At 41.0% G+C, this 21,872-nt stretch overlaps 1 protein-coding gene across 1 annotated transcript in view; it reads left to right on the top strand.

Annotated features, from left to right (window-relative positions):
• The window catches only part of LOC145402788 (uncharacterized), a 41,780-nt gene that overhangs the window by 18,978 nt on the left and 930 nt on the right, over window positions 1-21,872 (top strand). The window contains exons 5-18 of the mRNA XM_080274728.1: window positions 1,044-1,086; window positions 1,745-1,802; window positions 3,336-3,593; window positions 3,777-3,857; window positions 4,084-5,636; window positions 10,275-10,461; window positions 11,085-11,206; window positions 12,527-12,743; window positions 13,339-13,482; window positions 15,726-15,952; window positions 17,722-17,805; window positions 19,757-19,948; window positions 20,630-20,698; window positions 21,555-21,648. Coding sequence (XP_080130854.1) covers window positions 1,044-1,086; window positions 1,745-1,802; window positions 3,336-3,593; window positions 3,777-3,857; window positions 4,084-5,636; window positions 10,275-10,461; window positions 11,085-11,206; window positions 12,527-12,743; window positions 13,339-13,482; window positions 15,726-15,952; window positions 17,722-17,805; window positions 19,757-19,948; window positions 20,630-20,698; window positions 21,555-21,648 — 3,329 coding nt within the window. The remainder of the gene's footprint in view (window positions 1-1,043; window positions 1,087-1,744; window positions 1,803-3,335; window positions 3,594-3,776; window positions 3,858-4,083; window positions 5,637-10,274; window positions 10,462-11,084; window positions 11,207-12,526; window positions 12,744-13,338; window positions 13,483-15,725; window positions 15,953-17,721; window positions 17,806-19,756; window positions 19,949-20,629; window positions 20,699-21,554; window positions 21,649-21,872) is intronic.

Raw genomic sequence — 21,872 nt, 5'->3', positions numbered from 1 at the left:
CAAGCCTTTAGTTAACCCAAGTGATAGCTGGTGTTTGAAATTGGCGGGTGTGTGAAGGTAGGGGCGTGGCGGGAAGTGGCAGCGAGGGGCAGTGCTGTGGAAAAGTGGCGCTTGCGTTGGTCCTCTGTGCTCATGTCGGACGGGAGATGTGTGAGAGAGAGCGCCGCCACAGGTGTGTCATGTCCGCCCTCTGTGACTTCTGCTGTGGACGGCCACGGTGTGTGTAGGTGGCCACGAGGGAAAAAGAAGCCATGCGGATGTACCAAGGGCCTTTACCGGCGCCTGGAGGCTTGTCCCTGGCTTCACGGCTCTCCAGGCCGCCGCTGCCACCGCCACAGCCACTGCCACGCAGCGCCAGCAACCACCACCACAGGAATAGTCACCACCACCATCACCACCACAACAACAACCACAGCCACAATTCAGCAGAAGGTAACGTTGGGCGGGAAGGGCTGGCTGGGGGACGCGGCTTCAAATTCAATCAAACACTCGATATTTAAAGAGACGTTACTACCACCAACTTCGCCAGAAATAACAACCTCATCGATTATTAAGTCGTTGAATCCCGCAAAAACTCTCGATAATGGCATGCACCTCGTCCATAACACCCTCGGAACCTGTCATTAACGTAATACAGCACAACGTAAACAATAGCGATCTGTGACGTCATGCGGAAGGGAAAGATTTGGCGGGCAGTTTGAAAGTTGGAGTTGCCGATTTCGTAAGGTTTCTCGCGGTCACAGCCAGTTATATAACTTGTTCTCCAGCTGGTGTCGCGTTGATTCTTGGCTTGGGTATTACATGTGTGTTTGTGTTAGAGAGGGGGGAGTCATTACATTCCTTTCATCTCATTATGATTGTACTCTAGTGAATATGCATAAACATGCTTACGGCTTATCTTAAAATCTTATTACTTGTAGGTACGCGTTAATTGAATTCGGGGTAAAAATACAGCGTTATACCAGCAATGTTAATATTATTACCGTATTTATTAGCTAATTTATTAAGGTTTGTGGTATTTTGATGTTTTTCTTTCTTTGCAGGCAAAGCAACTGAGGTCTCACGCAACAAGCAGTCTAAAGCCTTGTGAGTAATTACACAGCACGTCATTGTATTTTGCCTTTCTAGTGCAGTTTATATAAAAATATTTTAACCCCTCAACCACAGCATATTGAGAGTTCCTGGAAAAAGTAGTGTGTGTTTGATTTAATACTGCAGTGATAGTTCTTATCTGATCAGCTGGATTTTGTTGTTAAAGGTTATTTCACATTTTTCAGTCTTTCCATTGGCCACTACTGAAGTTTGCTAAGTCATAGGGATATAATTACAACATGGAAAATTTGGTAATCAAAGAAAGGTAGAATAGGGAATGCCGTAAAAAGAATATGGACAAATTGAATATGAAGTGGTGCCTAACAAGAGTAAATGATTTTTTTTACAAAGCCTTTAAGGTTTAATCGTGTGTGTGTGTGTGTGTGTGTGTGTGTGTGTGTGTGTGTGTGTGTGTGTGTTTTGTAAGTTTGTTCTTGTAATATCTCATCCCATACTTACATGGGAAGAAAATTCATTATGATTATGATGATAATGTATTAATGTGATTGGGCAGCAGCTAGATCTCTGTATTTGTGTTTCTCATTTCTTGCATTATGTGCTCTGCCTCACCCTGTTCATTGGTGGGAAAAAGACTTTGGAACGATGATGGTGGTGTTATTCTCTGTTTAATCGTATACTTATTCATTTCCAGTGAGGGGAGTCAGGTCAACGTGGACTTGGTGCTCTCGGAGGATAGTGAGGATGAAGAGGTGAGTTGAGAGAGAGAGAGAGAGAGAGGCGTTTCAAAGTCAAAGGTTATCATTTGATATTTGAGCTATGTATCAGTGCAGGTAATCTCAGTTGCTCTGTTGCCCTAGTTAGCTGGTCATTTATGTGTGGTATGTAGAGTGTGGGGGATCCTATTTACACACAGAAATTACGTTAATGCATTGCCCAAGCATCACATATCCAGGTCCTGGTAAGTGTTTATCCCAACCACACACACACACACACACACACACACACACACACACACACGACACCAGGCAGTCACATTCACATAAAGTGTTTCCAAATCTTTATTTATTGGCTTTTTCTTTTCAAATTGCTGCATATTAGATGAGTTTAGCTTTTAGAGTAGTAGTTTTTTTTTTTTTTTTTTTTTTTTTTTTCAGCCCCCCAAAATTTAAGTTTGAATATGAAAGCAGTGCAGTTTTATACCGGTCACTTATACCATACATAACCCACATGTGACGTTTCATAATAATAATAGTAGGCAATTTTGGAGTATTTGCATCTTGTTAAGAATAAAAAAGAACAGTCAGACATCAGAAAGTTGCAGAAGAGATGCAGTAAGGATGGTAAAAGGAGCTAGAGGGGAAGAATCAGTTGTACAGTCAGAGAAACAGCCACCTTCCCAGTTCCATGTGAAGAAAATGCACAACTCTTGAAATCCAGTGAGAAACCTTTATCATTAGTAGTGTGTTTCAGATGGTGCAATTTTTCCTCATGTACCGTATTGGTCATACAGTACAGTACTGTACTTTGTGAAGATACGGTACTTGTGTGTTTGTACCTTCCCTTAATGGCTTGGGCAGTTCAAGATCCTGCAGTTTCATCAGCCTAGCCTCCCCACCCCCCGTCTTCCCCAGGCTGAGAGTGGATTTCCATTCATTGTACCTTTTTTTTTTTTTTTTTTTTTTTTTTTTTTTTTTTTCCCCACCAGGAAAGTCAAGGCTGGGTTAGGTTTGTTTTCTTGTTATCAGGCTAGGTTTGTTTGTTTGTTAGGCTAATCTGTTAAGTGATCATAGATTAAGATTGGTTAGATTAGCTTAGAGAAAGACATACAGTAATAAAAATTGAAGAATTATCATCTGGGGAAAATCAGACGTAGGATGTAACAGAATAATGGCATGCAGAATGGAAATCTGCACCCATAGAGAGCAATATATTTTCCCATCCCCATGCTTGTGCTGTGGGGGGGGGGGATTGCAGAGATATTTACGATATGTTCCCTGTCTTAACTATTACTCTTTTCCCCACGAAGGGCGAGGAAGAGAAAGAATACCATACATCTTTCTTGGTTTCTTGTTCCTTGTACAAAAAACAAATTTTGGTTATAAGAGGAAAATTATCCAGAAATAGATATTAGTTTTATAGGAAAGACAAGGATAGGAGTGTGGAGTATCTTCCATTGTGTCTAGTTGCAAAAACAAATCTAAGTTAAGACAGGGAATCATTGTTCAAAAATCCCACTACTGTTGTAGTATGTTTTTTATGGTGAACATATTGTGATGCCGCAGGGGAGGAGCGATGGTGTGTCCTCTAGTGGCAGAAGTGGGCGTCAGATGCCGTTTGACTCGTCTGCTCCCATCCACCCGCCTCCGCTTGGCCCCACCCCGGCACCCATTGCTCCACTCTCGCCACTCTCACCCTCACCAAAGACACTGCCATCACCAAAGTCATCAGATGATTCGTCGTCGTCAGAAGAAACCAGTGATGAGTCTGATCAGTCGTCTGATCATTCTTCTGAAGTCGAACAGCCAGAGTCTTCCCCAAAGGTACTGCATCCACATTATACACATTTGTTGGATGAACACTGGCATAAAGGCATTATTTTACTTTGGGGATGTGATTTGTGCCTGAGGAATTGATTGCTCAGGGAACTGTAGAAATTTCAAATACCAGTATTGCTCAAGAAGCTTATGAATATTTAGTAGCAATATCTTTTCTTGTATTCACAGCATCAGGAGAACAAGTCAAATACGTGGAAGCTGACCAACTTCATCCCAAAACAGAAAAATAACTCTCCCTTCTCGCAGGTGGTAAGTGTACAATATTGCTGCCAAGAACAGTATTAGTGTTGTGAGACAGCTTTTGTCAATTAGCAGTTTAGTGTTTGTCATTTTTGCAGATACGGTAACACGGTATAGTCATACAGGTATTTTGAAAATGAAAATCCACTTTAAATACTTTGTAGTTAGATTTTGAAGATAACAGGTCCACCTTAATTTTTAGTTTTTGAGTATAGCAACTGTGTTGTTGGTGCAGGGTGGTGGCAGCACAGGACCGAGGACAGAGGATCCACCAGCCACTCAGGATGCCACTAATGCCAGGGACAAGCGTGAGCAGCAAGTGGTCAAGCCTCAGGCTGGCAGTAGATCTGGACAGGAGAGCCGTGCTCGGGTGAGGGACAAGGCGGGGGCTTATGACGACTCCTCAGATGATGGTGAGCCACATCACCCCCCAACACCTCGAGTGTCGGCGGCTGTACGCGAGACGACGAGGCCCACCCGGGACTCTGATACACGGCAGCGTCCACTTAAGAGTCGGCAGCCCACGGTCCAGTCCTCTGACTCTGAGTCAGACTGTGACCCTGCCCCCAGGAAGCCTCGGTCAGGCCAGCCTCCTGGTCCACCTGCTGCTGGGAAGGGCACCACCCAGATTCTAGACAAATCTCCCAAAGTTACCCCACCCCAGTTGTCCCGTGAGTCCCCCAAGAAGACTCCCAAGAAGCGAGCCGAGACCAAACGAGATAGCCATCTGGGTACTAAATCTGAAGGTGGCAGTGGCAGGTCCAGGAAGCCACAGCAGACCAAGCAGACTGTGTCCTCCTCTTCTGACTCAGAGCACCTCATAGATGTGGTGAACGCAACCCCTGAAAAGCCAGCAGCTCGTGTAACCGCCTCCTCACACAGCACCCCCACCCGCACCCCCAGGGAGGCTCTCAAAGGCGTCACCAGTCCACAAAAGTCCGTTCAGGCCAGCCCCAGGTTCTCACCAAAAGGCTCTGCTTTAGGGAAACCTGGGGTGAAGAGATCCAGATCAGATCTCAGTGACTCGGGGAGTGATGATGAAGCACCTCTGTCCAGGCGTAGCCAAGGGCACTCTCAGAAGTCCGATGTGGCCAAGGACAAGGGTGCATTGGTCAGTCGTGCATTTGGCAGCTTGACCAAGAAAGACAAAAGTGTGAGGGAGAGAGACTCCACTGAAACGAAAAATAAAGGTAGAAGTATTAGTGACCACAGCAGCCGAAAAGCGAGTAGTACGAGTAGAGAGCGAAGTGAAAAGAGTGGTGTGAGAGACAGGAGTAGAGGCACGAGTGAATCGAGCAGTGTGGACGGGAGGTTAGGGGGGAACGTAGCCTCTACTGTCGTGAACAACAAGTGCAGATCCCCTGTAAGTAGTGCAGAGCCAATAGTGCCCATACCCCAGATACAGTACCAGGACGGTGTTCCCCGACTCACATGTACAATACCCATTAGCTTTATTGACAAAGTGCCCAAGCCTAGTGTTATAAATGGTGCGTCGTCTCTTTTATGCAAAACGGAGGTGAATGAAGACAGTGAATATAAAAAGAAAGTGCTTGATAATAGAACTAGAGGAGGAGGAGGGAAGGGCAAGAGAAAGACTTGCGACCCTGGTACAAAAGTGTCTGAGGATCCTTCAAAACGGAAAATTATATCATCAATATTTGGTGGGAAACGACAGGATCATGAAAGTGACGATGACAAAGTAAAGAAAGAGATAAAGAAGGAAGTGGCAGAGAGCGACGATGAAAGATGTGAGAGAACAGCAAGCAAACCCACACTACCCATTAAAGAGTGAGTACCAGTATAATCTATGTGTCTGTGTTTGTCCATCTCTGCAACATGGGTGTGTACTAGTTTGTCTATATATCTCTATCTCCACTTCACACACCAGCATACTCCTATAGTCGCGGCGCACGACTCTGAGGTTGTCATTATCGTACCCTAGCAATTTACCATTCAAAAGTACGTCCGATTTCGTATCATACTAGGCACGAATCAGATTATTAAGCACGAATGTATTATACACGAATATTATCATACAACAACATTCTATACACGAATCACATGCATCTCATATAATACACAAAATCAGATGTACTTTTGAATGGTAATTGCCAGGGCACGATAATAAGAACCTCAGAATCGCGCGCTGCGACTATAGTAACGGGGTATTGATTATATTTGTGTTCATAATTTCGTATATTTCTTTTATATTTTGGTGGCTTGAGTGAGTGTGTGACCCATTTCATCTGGTGGCATGCTGTTTGTGGTTCTTTTTTCTTTCTTTTTTCTTTTTTTGCTTTCACTTATCCTGTTTTTGGACCCTGCCTTCCCACATTCTCAGGTACCGGTAGGAGAAAGAGGTGTTGGTGATGGTGGCAATGAGTTTTTTGTTTTATGCATTCAGTACTGTATCGTTTGTCATCAAAATCATGTACTTAAACCTGACAGCAATTAATGTATACAGCAGGTGAATTTATACACTTGATACTTGCACTTCAACCCAGCTGTGTATCTCATGGCCCCATAATCAGAGACTCATTTCCCTTCCTCATGGCTATCCTTTTAAGTACAGTTGATGGCCATGTGTAGTCAGACTTTTGAAATGATTTGAGTGGTAATTATGGAGGCTCATTCTTACCTCATAATGTAAGATATTTAGGTCACCATTTATTATTTAGGTCATTTGAGTGGCCTAGTTCTCGTAAGTGAAAACAAGCAGCTTATGCACTGTACCAGTACTGCATTGTTATTCTGTGATTCAAACGGCTCTGCCAACCCAAGGCGTGTTTCTCATCCACAACTATTTTAACCAGGTAATCCTTTACTTCCTGTTGATGTCTCAGTCTTACCCCTGTATTTAAAATTCTGACATCTGAGCATTTTTCCCCCAAAACCTTGAGCTATAACTAATTAATTTCTTAATGACTGTCATTATGCATCCCCATATACACTGTGTACGGTATTTCCATGTTCTACCCACTCTTCAGTTCTTTTCATACATGTGTTCTGCCCTTTTTTTCAACCACCTTGTCATATGGTATGTTTCACAGTATGGGAATTGTGATCTATGCACTTTTTATTTTAAGCTTTTTCTCATGCATTTTTGTCATTAGTTTATACTTGAGTCCCTCATATCTCCTAAAATCAGTCTTCCTGTGATAACACCAGAATCCTGCTTATCTCTTCTCTTGTAGTTTAATGTAGTAACTATGGTACCTTTATAACACCATCAGTACGCTACTCGTACAGTTTCCCCTTTCAGATTTTCTGTAATTTCAAGCCTGAGGGGGGAGTGGGAATGGTAATGATAATTATAATAATAATGATAAAAATAATAATCTCTCGGAACCTGGCCCATTTCATAAGTTATTTTACTTCATGTGGCAGGTCAGTAAACAGTAAACACTAGATGCAAGGTACATATTGAATACTACTGTTTACACAACAGTCCCATCACACTATTTTTCTCATACTTCTGTTAATTTTGTATCTTGTCCTTGCTGCTCCATCCTGGTGTATTGTTGTTGCAGTATAGGATATGTTGCTAATTTTTTGTTTTACAGTATTATGAACTACTGATGCTTTCTTGTCACAGCCAGAAACCTGTCATCTATTCACTGTATTCTTCAAGGACGCTTTCAGTCACCAAAACCCTTTAAGAATAGCCATTACAAAGTTGGCAGGAGCCAGAATAGTTAAGATTCTCCATGTCCAGAAACAGATAAGGAATTTCCCACCAAGACTGATTACTGAGTGTTTGCCATAGTTCCTGTTAGGCTATAGTCGGATTCCCGCCTGTTTGCGGCGGGGGTGTGGCCAGCACCTGTGGGCAATGGTGCCACGTTTCCCCAACTTGCGATGTGAAACGGAAGCTATTTATGTACAAGGCATCACAAATTCGATAAATTCAGATGAATAAAACTTACACTTGTGTATTTTGATGGATGAATCAACAGTAATCTTATTATGCATAAAATATTTATACAGTAACACAGAAGCATGGCACACATATTGTACAGTGTTGCTAAAAGAAATTGTAGTCACTTTTAATGGTTTTTAGCGTAGTTTTAGGGTGGGTAATAATGTCACAGTTATGGATATAAGATAATGAGCCTGAAAAAAGAAGAAATATGCCAATATCCAAAGTAAAAGAAATAATTCATGTAATTCTTGTGAGTGGCAATACTTACACATCCATCTGGCCTAAAATAAATGTCCCAAGGGAGAATGAGGAGATTCAATGTCCCAAGAGAGAGAGAGAGAGAGGGAGAGAGAGAGAGGCATGCATTGAATGCATTGTCGGCATCACTTAATATAACAAAACCAAATTAACAAATGAAAGCACAATTATAAATAACTTATAAAAGAATCAAAAGTACTCAGGGTGGCTCACATTTCCCGCCAGGAGAGAGAAAGACAGAGAGAGAGGGGGGGGGGGGGAGGGGGGAGAGAGAGAGAGAGGTCTGTCACTGCCTTCTTTGTATTCATTTGTTCCTTTGTACATACTGCACACACTGATATACATTGTTCCTATTGATGCACATATATCTATACACGTAATTTCTCTCTCTCTCTCTCTCTCTCTCTTCTAATACTGACCACGTGGTAGGTGAATCCAGCCCCCCCTTTCCCTCTCCTCCCTTCTTAATCCCTCCTGGGTGTCTCAGGTCAAATCCCCCTTCACACTTCCCCTCCCCCCTGGACCACCACCCCAACAAACCCACATCTCAGCAGACAGTAACTTTGACACTCCATCTACTACTAAATATGACAAAACCAAATTAACAAATGAAAGCACAATTATAAATAACTTATAAAAGAATCAAAAGTACTCAGGGTGGCTCACATTTCCCGCCAGGAGAGAGAGAGAGAGAGAGATAACGGTATAGAAAACGTGGCAACACTGTACATAGGTGCGGGCCGCGCCACGGCCGCGAGCGTGCGCGAGTCCTACTATAGTCTAGTTTTATCTTTCATACTTTATTTTGTCTAGGTTGAGGTTGGTTCACCTAATGCCTATTGTATACAAGTATTGAGGCTGCTTCGTGAATCACAGCTCATGAGTTCAGATACTTCACTAATGGAACAGGAAGTAGTTAGGCTGGTTTTTTGGTCTTTTGGTCTAATGTTGGTGCTAACTTGCTGTTAAACTAGAAGTGAGATGGTGTCATAAGATTTGTAAAACTGTAAAAAATCTTTGTTTATAGCATAGGCACTTTTATTTGAATTTAATTCCTGAGAGAAATTATTGTATAGCTGATTCCCAGGGTTATAGCTCCCCCTTTCTTATAGTAATACCTCCTTGGGTCAGTGGTAGTCAGTCTTATCTACCTGTCTGTCACTCTTCGGATTTACAAATGTTTTAGCCTGCTTACTTTTATATTTGCTTTCTAGTCGTGTGTTTACGATACACATCAGCACCGTATATTGATTTGATCCTTCCCTGACATTGTTATATCCCTACTGCTCATCTCATAGTATTTCTTTTTGTCCCCCCACCCCCACCCCCACCCCCTGGTATTATAGTTGATTAGGTGGTCCACTTTATACCAGAACAGCTTCAAAACCCTTACATAGTGATCTGAAAGTTTGCTTTGCTCTGACAGTTGGGTTTTGGATTTTTAAAGTCATCGTGCATGCTGTCATTACAGTATTTATTGTAATGAAGAATGTTGATATTTATGTCTGGTTGCATTGCCTCATTGTATTGAATGAGTATCAATATTTATATCTGCCGTGGCACGATGCCTCTTTCTCCAACGATGTAAGCAGCGTCCACCTTGCAGGCTGGAAGGTTAAAGAAGACCCAGATTAGAAACCACTAATACTAAGCTGAAAAGGGGTTAGAGGAAATGAGCTTCAGAGAAATATCTATCCATCTCTTCCCCCAGTTATACAGACCACATCCACCTTGCAAACAAAGAGTTAAAGAGCCACATGTATAACTGCCATATTCCCCTATTTGACATAATCACCTTATGCAGAACACAATCATAACACAGACTGTCCTTCAGCATAGCCTCAAAAAAGTACCTCTGGGAGCAACAGGCTTCTGCATTGCATTAGGTTCACATCCAGATACAGCAACAACAGCAGTCTCCTATAAACACAATCCCTGATCACTTTGCAAACAGGGAGGTTAAATAAAAGACAGGTGTAGAAGTAACTCTTTCTGCTACTATCCAATTTTTACTCTAATGACCTAAATTTGCTGTTGCTTTATCCTAAATGTTGAGTCGTAACAATAGATTAACATTAGCATAAGATGCTAGTCATGAAAAAGTGTTCTGCAAAGGATATAGAGCCATAGTATTGTCTTTTTCTATTGTTGGAATGTATGTAATAAACCTAAAAGGATGAAATGCTAGGTCTGGTTAAGATTAAAAGAGTACAGTATAATGCAATCCACATCCACCTTGTAAACAGGGAGGTTAAGGAAGAACCAGATGAAAAGCCAAGGATCCGAGGTGGTGGGGGAGGGAGCAGCACACGGCAGAGACAGGTGTCGGCCAGCCCAGTGTCCTCACTGTCTGACACATCCGCCTCACGACACCACCGCAAGAAGAAGAAGCAGGACCATTCACCATCCTCACGCGACCGCAAGAGGCCAAAGGTAAGATGGAGGGAATATAATAGGGTAAACTGAGTACTGTAGCTAATTGGAGTTGTTGGGATAGGTAATTCATGAGATTTGAAAGGGAAGTGAACATAGGGGAGGCAATAAGTGAAATGAGCAGTTACAAAATGTACAAATAAATTAGAAGGAAGTGCATTGTCTTCTTGGTCAGATGTATGCCTGTAACATTACATAATTTATTTGTCTAAGTTTAATCATATTTGATCTGAGTTTTGAATTTCCTCTATTCTGTACTAACTTATTTTTGGCTCTGTGTAATGCTTAGTAACATAATTAATGTAGTATGGTAGTTATTACAAGTTAAACTTTTCATTCATACTGTACCACTGGAAGGTCTCATTATGCTTCTTTTTATGACATTTTTTTGCAGTTAAGTTATAAAAAGACCATTTCTTAAATTTCCATTCCTGCTTTTAAAGCTGATGTATAAGTTTTTCCAAATTCATAGTAAACAGTACATGATATTAGTTGGGGGGGGGGGGGAATAGAACACCTTGATATATAGTGAAGGCATATATTTCATTTCTTCCTTACACATCACAACACTTCAGCTATCCTTAGCATAATAGGTTAACCCTCCTCACCCCTGTTGATTTCAGAGCCATAGTGAGCGTGATGTCGGGGAGTGTGAGAGTGGGAGTGAGGGTCGCAGGGTGCCCCGGGGAGGCAGCGAAGACCGGGCCAACATGTCTCGCAAGAGACCCCATGATCGGGACAGCAGGTTGGTGTCTTTGGATGATTAACAGTAATTTACTACAGTCAAGTTTTTTCTTTGTCATAAGGAAAGGAATGCTTGTTATAAGATAACCAAGGTTCCAAGAACTTGAATGGTGAATGAATGAGTGTGTGGCTCATTTCATTGACCAGTACTCTCACAGCCATATTTTTTCTTGGTGCTTTGTAGAAACAAGAGACCAGCTTATTAGTCCCATGCCATTGCAACTGGTTGGGGTCCCTAGATTTGTGCGGTTCCATCAGTCTCTCTCCAATTTCATGTCCGCTCTGTAACTTCCACATGCATGAGCAGATTTTGCTATAACTTCACACAATTGTTCCCCATACCATGACGGTGTACCACGAGCAACGACCAACCATGTACTCCCAAGGTCAAAGTCATACCTAGGGCTCAAACAAGGTCGGATGCTGTCTGTCAGCAATTTTGTGTCTGCTCTGTAACTTTCGCATGCATTGAGAAATTTTGATATAATTTCACACAGTTGTTCAGCTTACCATGATGGTGTGTCACGTTCAACAACTATCCGTTTACCCTCTAGGTCAGTGTCATATTTGGGGCTCAAACAAGGTCAGGTGCTGTCATACTTAACAGCGATACCTACATTCATGTCTGCTCTGTAATTTCCATGTGCTTGGACATAATTTGCTATAACTTCACACAATTGTTCCCCATATGGAACCATGACAGTGTGTCGCACGGAACAACTGACCATCTACTCCCAAGGTCAATTACATGTGTATGGTTATCTTCCAATAGGGGACTTTGTGTTGCTTGGCGATACTGATACTGAAAGCAGTTGTTGTTATTGCAATTTTCTATTATTTTTATCATTGTTATTATTTGTACAGTTCGGTATCCAGTAATCCTTCTATTATCTGGGCAGCCACTTTCCAGACAGTCCATTATCTGGATGCTGTAATCTGGCAATTTGAAACCATTATTCATACTTTTTCCATTTTATCTGGACAAAATGCTTGTGTCTGGGTGGAAATTACAGTCACTGCAGGCTGTGGCCCTGCAGTGGTGATTGCTTATCTGAGGTTGATGGATCTGCTTTACCATGGTAATTACTTGGCTGTGATTTATAGGTCAGCTTGACCAGATAGAATAGTGTTAAACACCAGGAACAAGTGTTGTACAGTGTACTGTAGTGACTTTCTACACTGGCTTTCAAAGTTAGGTTATGTACGAAGGGGGGCTAGGGGAGAAGTCCATTATCCAGATGGAGCCATTACTTGGACATGCTTTTGGCTCTAGTATGTTAGATAAGTGAGGGATTACCGTATTTATTATTGTTATTCACAGCCTGGAGAGCACAAGAAGCCAGCCTCGCAGTGATGACAAACAGCGAAGCACCAAACGTGCCAAGCTGTCACATTCCCCTGCTGCCGTGCCACCACCCCCTGCACCACCCCAGGCTAATCCCACACCCAGGTCAGAGCAGGAAGATGGCTGGGACAAGGACGAACCCCGACCCATCAAGCACTCTCAGAGGTCAACACATTCTCACCAGTCTAGTCAAGTGCGTACTGTTTTATAAGGAAGAATTTTATATGTATGGTAATGTAGTGCTACCTACATATCGTCTTCATCCTTTTTAGCTAATTGTCCATCTCCCTTCTTATTTCTCCCATCTTTCCTGTCACTTTTTGTTACTTCTCTTTCCGCATCAAGTGGTTCTGCACTCATGTGGATGCGAAAGTTATGAATAAGAGCAGTATAAATTACCATCACTTTGCAGTCGACAATTATGTTATTGTTTGCATACATGATCTTAACACTTTATCACCCTTTCACTATATGATTGGCATTTTCGCTAATGCAATTGCTACGGTCCCCAATATTTTCACTTTAGCATCCTTTTCAGTATATGATCAGAATTATCACATATGCAATTACTATGATCCCGTGAACTGCCATTTTTTTTAATACGATTACCTGTTTCACTTGTACAATCCCTGCGTTCATTATACAATCTATAATTTCCTACCAGTTTTCCTTGAACATAACCTGACTGTATAGCAAGGTTGTACTGCAAATAAGGTTTCTGGCATGTGTGTTGCATAGTGGATGAAATAAGAGAAGGAAGCTCATCCTCCCTTCCCCCCCTTCCACAGTATTCCCAGAAGGGCTACAGTGGGGATGGGAGGGAGGAGGGAGGAGCCACCCAGGAATCTGAGGGTGGTGAGGAGGAGGAGGAGGAAGAAGCAGCAGCAGGGGGAGGAAGCACAAGATCTGCCAATACAAGACTCTATGGCAAGGTGGGTGGTTGTGGAGGAGGTTAATTTTACTAGATATTTGTTTTACAGCTTTTACTGATGCCATTTTATCAAGAAGTAATGTGAAGCTTGTAAGTATAGACGATTATACCTGTGAGGTGGAGTCAGGATTATGGGGGCTTGAATGGCTATGGTGGTACCAATCTTAAGTGGCGGTTTGGGTGGAGCACGATCCTCTGTACAGTGTTGCCATGTGTTCCATATGCGCTATGTGAACGGCTCTGATATATGTAATAGGCATCACAATAAGATAAACTCATAAGAATATAATGGTAACGTGTGTATTATAATATATGAAAGAACATTTAAACTTATTATCTGTAAAATATTTATACGGCAATACAGAAACGTGGCATAAATATTTTACAGTCTGGCTTAAAAAAAAGTAGTCACTTTTATTGGCTGTTACCGTATTTCTGGGGTTGGTAATAATATCACAGTTATGGTTATAAGATAATGTGCAGGAATATAAGTAAAAATATGTAAATTTCTTAGTAAACAAAAAATAATACATTAAACCCTCGTGAGCGGCAACAATCACACACACCCAGTCCCACCTGGCCAGAGCTTCCTCTATCCTAGGCCTGTTTGGGGACACCTCTTAAAAAAAAAGTGCCAAGACTTTTACCTCCTGGGTGGTGTGGAAATAAAGTCAAATTTACAATATGTACATTATAAAGTAAACGAAAATAACCAAAATGTATCCTAAAATACCACAGACAAAAGAGAGAGAGGGGGGGGAAGGCAGACCAGGGGTAGTGTTGAGTGCAGCTGAGTGAGAGATGGAGGAAGGGAGGGAACGAAGGAGGGAGTGATTGAATGAAAATAAAGCATGGCGCCACAATAGTGAGGTCATCTGGTGCCATATGTAAAACAATAATATTTTTATATATAATTATATATAATAAAAACAAAATGAAGAAATGAAAGCACAAGTTTGTCACTCATAAAAGAAACAAAATTCCCAAGGGTGACGCACATCTCCCCCCAGGAGAGAGAGAGAGAGGCATCGCGGGTATGGAAAACGTGGCAACACTGTACAGAGGTTGGTGCCCCACCCAAACCGCCAGTTAAGAATGGTACCACCATAGTGAATGAGTGTGTGGCCTATTTAATAGGGCATGCATGTGTTAGTTCTTTTCCTGTCAGTTTTTAATACCATTGGCACAGTATAAGCTGAAGTCACACTGATATATAGCTCATTAGAGTATTTGTTCAGTAGCTGGCCATTTAAGACAGGTCTGAGGAAGAGAGGTTTGGAAGTTGGTGAGGCTAAGGGGCTGACAGGAGATCGAGCTGGCTGGATGAATTTTGTGCGAAGTGCATGACCAGGGATTTGGCACCCTATTTTAACTTGACTGCTTTCGGATTGGCTCTGTCGGATGGGTATATGTGTAGACAGAACGTGGTGAAATTTTTTTGGCCTGTCAGATGGGGCTAGGATTTCGGGAGCTTGAATAATGAGTGAATGGAAGCATGGCCTATTGAGTTGGGCAAACTTTGGCTGTCTGGACGTTGCTACTCCTCGCCCTGCCCTAGGGTGGGAAAGAAGGTCCGGATGATGATGGTGATGATGATAGATATTAAATGTGTGTTTATTCTGTCAAGGGAACAAGGTTGTTTTTCTACATTATACTGGCCTAGTCTGGAACCCACAAATCTAAGAGAGGGTAAGATGGAAAAAAAAGAATTATAACCATATTTGTAAAAGTACCTTTTGGTGGAGAACAGACAGGATTGACTTGCTAATATCATTTAATGTTTGTGCAGGATAAGTGTCAAGAAAACTGTTTAACTGTCTGGATTATAACTGTGATGAAATTTATGTAATCTATCTGCTGCACAAATGTGAATGTTTATGTGAAGCTGCAGAATGTGGTGAAAGTTTTTTGGCATATCAGATGGAGCCAGGATTCCGGGGGTTTGAATGATGAGTGAGTGGAAGCGTGGCCCATTGGATTGGGCAAACTTTGGCTGTCTGGATGTTGCTGCTCCTCACCCTGCCCTAGGGTGGGAAAGGAGGTAGGGATGATGATGGTGATGATGATGATGATGAACAGTGTGTGCAGGATGAGAGTGAAGAAAAAATGTAACTATGTGCCAGATAAGTGCTATGAGTACCATTTGTGTGGAGGATACATGTAAAGAATACCATTTAATCTCTGCAGGATAAGTGTTCCTATCATTTATAAAGGCTCCAAAGTATCATTTAACTTTGTGTACAGGATAAGTGTGATGAGAGTGGGACAACACCTGGGGCTGAGAGCACTGGCTACGGTTCTCATCCTGCCTCTGAGCACGAGTCCAGGGCGGGTGGGGGAGAGCCTTGCCAGTCTGCCACTCAGGGGTCCGAGGCTGGGTCAGCAATGGGAGCACCGCAGAGACAAGCCACCGCCAACGCTGCTGCCAATGCTGCTGCCACGTTACCCACCTCACGCTCACCCACGGAACAGTGCGTTTACCCTGCATTGCTTGTTCTCTGGAATGCTTTCTACATGCACATTTTGGGTCACATTTTAAGAGGCTATAGAGATTTTATAACACATCTCTCTTATTGATTTATTTTGCACATTACTCCTCAGTATCATCCTGTATGTTATTAATGCAATCTGTGTTAATTTTAAGCAACATAAATCACATACAACAGAATGGTAAGGTAATATGCAAAATAAATTGTTAACAAAGAGGTGCCATAAAGCCTTCTGTGCCACTGTAGAATATGGCTCATTATTACACATGGATTTAACATGGTCATGTTACACAAAGTCCTCATTATAAGTCAGAGATGTGTAATAATTATATTATTAACAATCTTGTCTTTTGTCTTTCAAAAGCACCAGTTCTTCTTCAAGGCATTCACTTGTGCTTGACACTTGTTTACATTAAAAAATTATGGTATCACAGCCTTCATCAGTGGCAGCAGTTAAGCCCTATAATCATCCATCATAGCACGTCTCTCCAAATTGTACCTTTGTAATAAGAGAAAGGCCCTGAGCCGCCCCTTACAAGAGTGAACAGAAGGCAACTATACCAGAATGTCAGTTTTTTCCGTGCATTTGGTGCTGTAAATTCTGGGACATCGTATATCAATTTTATTGGTAGAAATGGAACTTTTAATACTTTTTTAAATATATTAATGGCAAATGATAATAATAGAAAAAAACAAACAAAAACAGGTGACTTGTATTGAGGACCACACATTTTCCCAGCACTCTCGTCAGATCTTTTATTATTGGTGTTTTTCTCCAGCTTATGATAGTTTTATTTTCACATAAATTTTCTGTCCACATCACACACACACACACAAAGAAAGAAAGAGAGAGAGAGAGAGAGAGGAGTTTATGCATTGAAAGGCTTAACTCACTCTTAGCTTGTATGAGTAATGTTTTCAAACACCAGTTTTGCCATTGTTGTTATCCATCAGTATAATACTTGGAAGCCCACTTGATGGCATACTTGGGAGCTTACTAATAGATGCCTAATCAACATGGTTTTAGTAATTGGCTGCTAAATATGCAGCAACCCCTAAACAGCAGAGCATATCACCTGGGTTACATTTCTGGATCATGTTTTAATTTTTTTCTTCAATGCCATGCTATATGGCTGCTCTCCTATCATCCAAGCCAGTCTTGTTGGGCCAGTGGACAGTAAGATTGACTTGCTCCACCTCTGTTGAGTCTCAGGGACCCTCAGGCCTCCAAGATTACTTTTGCGTCAAAATAACTGAAAGTTACTTTGCTTCATCTCATTGCCACAGCAAGATAATGAAAGCTACGGAGATGTCCTCGGTGTCAGCAAAAAATTGTAGGCTTTATTCATTTTTTAACAGCAGAGTACCCCTTCCATGAAAGAAATATGAGTTGAAGGTGAGCTTACAACTATGCCTGCTGTTTAGGAGTTAACTAATCCCACAGATGTAATGTAAGTGCACTAGAACTCTGAAGTCAAGGTATTTTGAAACTAGATTTAATAGGGTAGTTACTTATTGTTTTTTGGCATTCCAAAGTTTTGAAGCTTGTGTTGAAAAGCTGTTTCTTCCTAACATACCCTCCCAGATTAGGATTTATAGTTGCAGCTTAAATTTTTCATTTTTTATTTTTTTCTGCATTTTAGTCCTTATATTGCAATTTTTTTTAGGGGATCATTTGAATATAAAGTATTTTTATCTTGCTTTATTTTTTTATTTCATTTTTTATTAAGTGAGTGCTGTCCTCTTTGCAGGGCAATACTGCCTGGACACTATGCAAATCTACAAGAGAGACTTTATGCATCCTATTTTGAGAGGAGAATGCCAGAGATTAATAGGTAAAGTGTCCCCAAGTTTGTATTGAGCCTTCCCACCTCACTGTGTCATAGGCCTGTATTTCTTTCTTGACTTAGGAGTTTTTATTACCTCTTTCTCAGCTGTGTATTTGTTATACAACGGCATAATATTCTTCAGCGTGTTATTTATGTTCATATCGGTAATATCATCATCATCCAATCCTATTTAGCCCCATAAGGAACGTAGGAGCCCAGGGCCAGGCATATGGTAACTTACAAAAGAATAATGAAGCTGTATAGTGGAAAGTGTATCGCAGAGGCAGAAATGTTATAAAAGCTCCAAAGACAAATAAAGGCCATAGCTACCAGGGGAGCCAAACTTAGGTCCATTCCATGAATATGCAACATCCTGCACTATCCCTTTGACTGTGCATTTCTTTTACTATAATTAATAGTATTTGCTTTTTATTATTATATATGAAGAAATGTACCGACTAGAATATCTTCATGGTTTAACGTAGTACCTAACCAGCTCAGCTGTGCGCTTGGTACTAAGGCTAGCAAAAGTTTGCGTATTAAGAATTTCATGTACTGTACTCTACAAAGACAGAAATATTTCTCCTCAGAATTTCAAGACTATTTGAATACACAGTTCTGTCCTGTTCATAATTTTGGTTATTTATATGGCTCTTGTTAACCTTTTCAATCTGGGTGGTGTCCCCCCTCCCTCTGCCCCCATATTTTTTTTTTTTTTACCAAACAATTTTATTCAGCTCAGTAATGGCCTTTTTTTATTATTATTATTTTTTTTTTTTTTAATTTTTTTTTTTCCGAACAACTTTATTCAGCTCAGTAATGGCCTCTTGTACTGACTGGGTATATGAAAACTGTACTTGTATCTAAATCCTCCAATTGAAAATATACGGTATATGTACATACGAGTTATTTTAGTCTGAGTCAACCATCACAAGGTGGTAAGAATAATTTAGTGAGGATACCCCTGGGTTCAGAGGGTCATTGGATTTGTCAGTGGGGGTCACAGTAGGGTGGAACTGTTGATTTTTTCTTGGTTATTGTTATTTTAACAAACTTAAATTGGATAATCAGATGCATATTGCATCCTCAGTTGTAGCTTTACTCTCAGATTTAAAGCATCACTACAAACTTCATGCAGATGCTTGAACATGAAATGGAATATATTGAGTAATGGTTTATAATGAGTCAGTTGCTTGGGTTAGCTTCTTTCAGTGTGTATTATTTAATTTTCTTGTGGTTGGAATTCACAGGTCACATTTCACTGGATACTCTCTTCATAGTTTTAGGATGATGGTGATGATTGTAGAATGAACCAGTTGTTGTCCAAAGATGCTAATAACTTTTATTATAGCTAACAGTTTTATCTCCACAATTACTACCCAGCTGATGCATTTTGACTGTTGTCATCATGATTGATTTCACTTTCCACTAGAAGTTAGGGGTCTAGAAGTAACCATACTCTTAGGAAAAAGCATAGTCAGTCAGCATTGAAGTAATTATAACAAAGATTAACTCGGCCATAATCAGGTATAACCTCCTAGCTTTTGACTGTTATATGTCTCATTACCCTGCTGTCACCACTCTCAGAGATGAAGACTATTGGCAGTTCTCATGACCATCCGCATATTGTAGTTGATAATTCATGTCGGTGGACTAGTGTCATGTTGTTCTTTATGTATTGCATGATAGAAAACATGAGCCAGTATTTAGTTCAATGTTCACAGATAGTGTAACCCATCTTGCACCCATATATCCACCCTTCTCCATCATGGCGGGTGTTTGCTCAGTTTGTCTGCCTATCTGTTCTTGCTTCTTTTTATAATCCCTTGAAAAATAAGTTGCCTCATGTTTGCCCTGCCCTTCTGTTTTTGCTTGTGTGATAGTGTGCGTACAAATTCTTAATGGCCATTCATTTTTAACTCTGCTTGGTCTGCATCAGCCTTCTTTTTATACGCAGGGACTATGGACAGTACCTTCGCATGGCCAAGGAGTTGAAGCACATTGCCGATGGGGAGACGGATAGGTCCATGCAAGCAATGAAGTACTTGGAGGCCGCACTGTACTTCATACTCAGCGGACAAGCCATGGAAAGTGACCATGACCAGAATGCCTCTCTTACCATGTACCGGGATACACTGAACTTCATCAAGTGAGTGACGATGAATATTTGGTAGCCTTCGGAATGTATTAAGATGAGTAGCATGCTGTACTGGGTTAAAGTTAATTTGTGGGCTCATAGAGGATTGCTAATGATAACACAAATTAGAAAGTACGAATTAGACAATGAAGGATGACTCAGGCTGTGTCCACAGTAAATGCATGCTGGCAGGGGTGGGTGTGGCAGGAACTTTGCATCACTGAAACCCAGTTGGACACTGGTGAGAACTTAAATGAATTACTGTGATATGGAACCCCTACCCTTGTCAGTCAGTTTTTGATTTGGACATGGTCTTGCACATGCTAATGGTAGTAGGACAGTCAGATAATTAGGAGCTTCGAGATAACAATTTCACTATGCTGTACAGCACACAGATTGATCAGGTGGGTTGTTTCGAGGATTGGAAGGTAATTAGACTAGGTATATGAAGGGGAAAAGTTAAAGAACTTCAAATACAGTTTCTCTCATGCACTCCACTACAGTATTTGATAGTTAAAAGCACAGGCAAGAGAAAGTTTTATAGAGGCATATATGTTTGACTGTACCCATTACTTATCAGAGTATGGAACTAGGTGTACATATTGCATAGAACATGTGTATTATGAGAAAATCAGTTGTGTCAGATTATTACATCATTTCAGTCCGTCTGATGCAATGTAATTTATCTTTCAGGTGGGTGTCAAGTGTATTCAGACGAGAGAACCAGGAGAGTTCCATAAACATAAAATTAGCTGTCTTGAGGTAACCATGATATATTGTTACGTTTGGGATATTGATTTGAGAAATTTCTCATTGTATTAGTAGTAATAGTAGTTGCAGTTGCCACCCCAGGCTCACCTGGATGTGATCCCAGTGGACTGTAGGTTGAAGTTGCCCTCCTCCTGCGGTCCACCATCCTTTAGGGGGACAGGGATGGAGGTGAGGGCCTTTTGTTGAAACGGTTGGTGAAGCTGCCTGGCCCTATCAGTGCTACCACGTGAAGGCCTCCCTCTCCACCACCCTGTCTTTTGTTAATGGATGTGAAGTTAACAGTGCAGTGAAGCCTCACAAGTCATACGTTTTATTTTTTTAACATGTATTTTATAAGTAGAGTAAATAACAAAAAATATTGCTTTTATTTGTGTGTGTTTGTAACTGATTTGCCAGTTTTTCCTAATTTACAATGCCTTTTAGTTTCTTGGGGTTTGAATGGTGAATACATTGGCGTATGGCATATTCTGAGTGAACTTTGATTAGTATCTCATTCCATAAAGATTTTTCTGGCTCTGAACCCTACTTCACCCCACCTTGGAGTGGGAAAGGAGATCTGGATAATGATGTGATAGTTCATAACACGCTGGAATTATAGAGAGGACTTCTTTTAAAACTACTCTCCTCATGACTGAAATTTTTCCCATAATTGTTCCATTGGTACGGCTTGTTTAAAGAAAATGAAGTTTGATGGAGGTTAAGCAAGTTTAATATGGAATTTTTTGAATAACCTTAAAATCCTGGTAGTATACAGTGATGCCAGATTCAAAACTACACAGTTGTAGCTAATCAGTGATGATAACTTAGTTTCCCTTGTCCATTTCCTAATTCATGAATATTATTGCAGTCTTAGGTGTCGGAGTTTGCTGTCACTACAGATCTACAAAATGTTGCGGAATGAACACAGGGAAAACCAGAGCAAACTCAACGTCTACTTTCAGGTAAGCCACACTGCTTTCTGTAACCATTTTACTTAGCTGAGAAATGATTTTAGTGAAGTGGAGGAGTTAGGTAAAGTCAAGTACTCCTTCATAATTAGAGGTGTCTCATAAACAATATCTTCTGGAGGCAGCAAGAATAAAATAAAAAATATCACTTTGGATTGAAGTACAGTAATTAGCTACTTTGCTGTTTGAGAGAATGCTGGTGTTACTGTTGTGGATTT

The sequence above is a fragment of the Coenobita brevimanus genome, chromosome 1, assembly GCF_032717465.1.
Source record: "Coenobita brevimanus isolate Jiangsu-jjx chromosome 1, ASM3271746v2, whole genome shotgun sequence".
NCBI lineage: Eukaryota > Metazoa > Arthropoda > Malacostraca > Decapoda > Coenobitidae > Coenobita > Coenobita brevimanus.
This window is presented reverse-complemented; position numbering and strand designations above follow the sequence as displayed.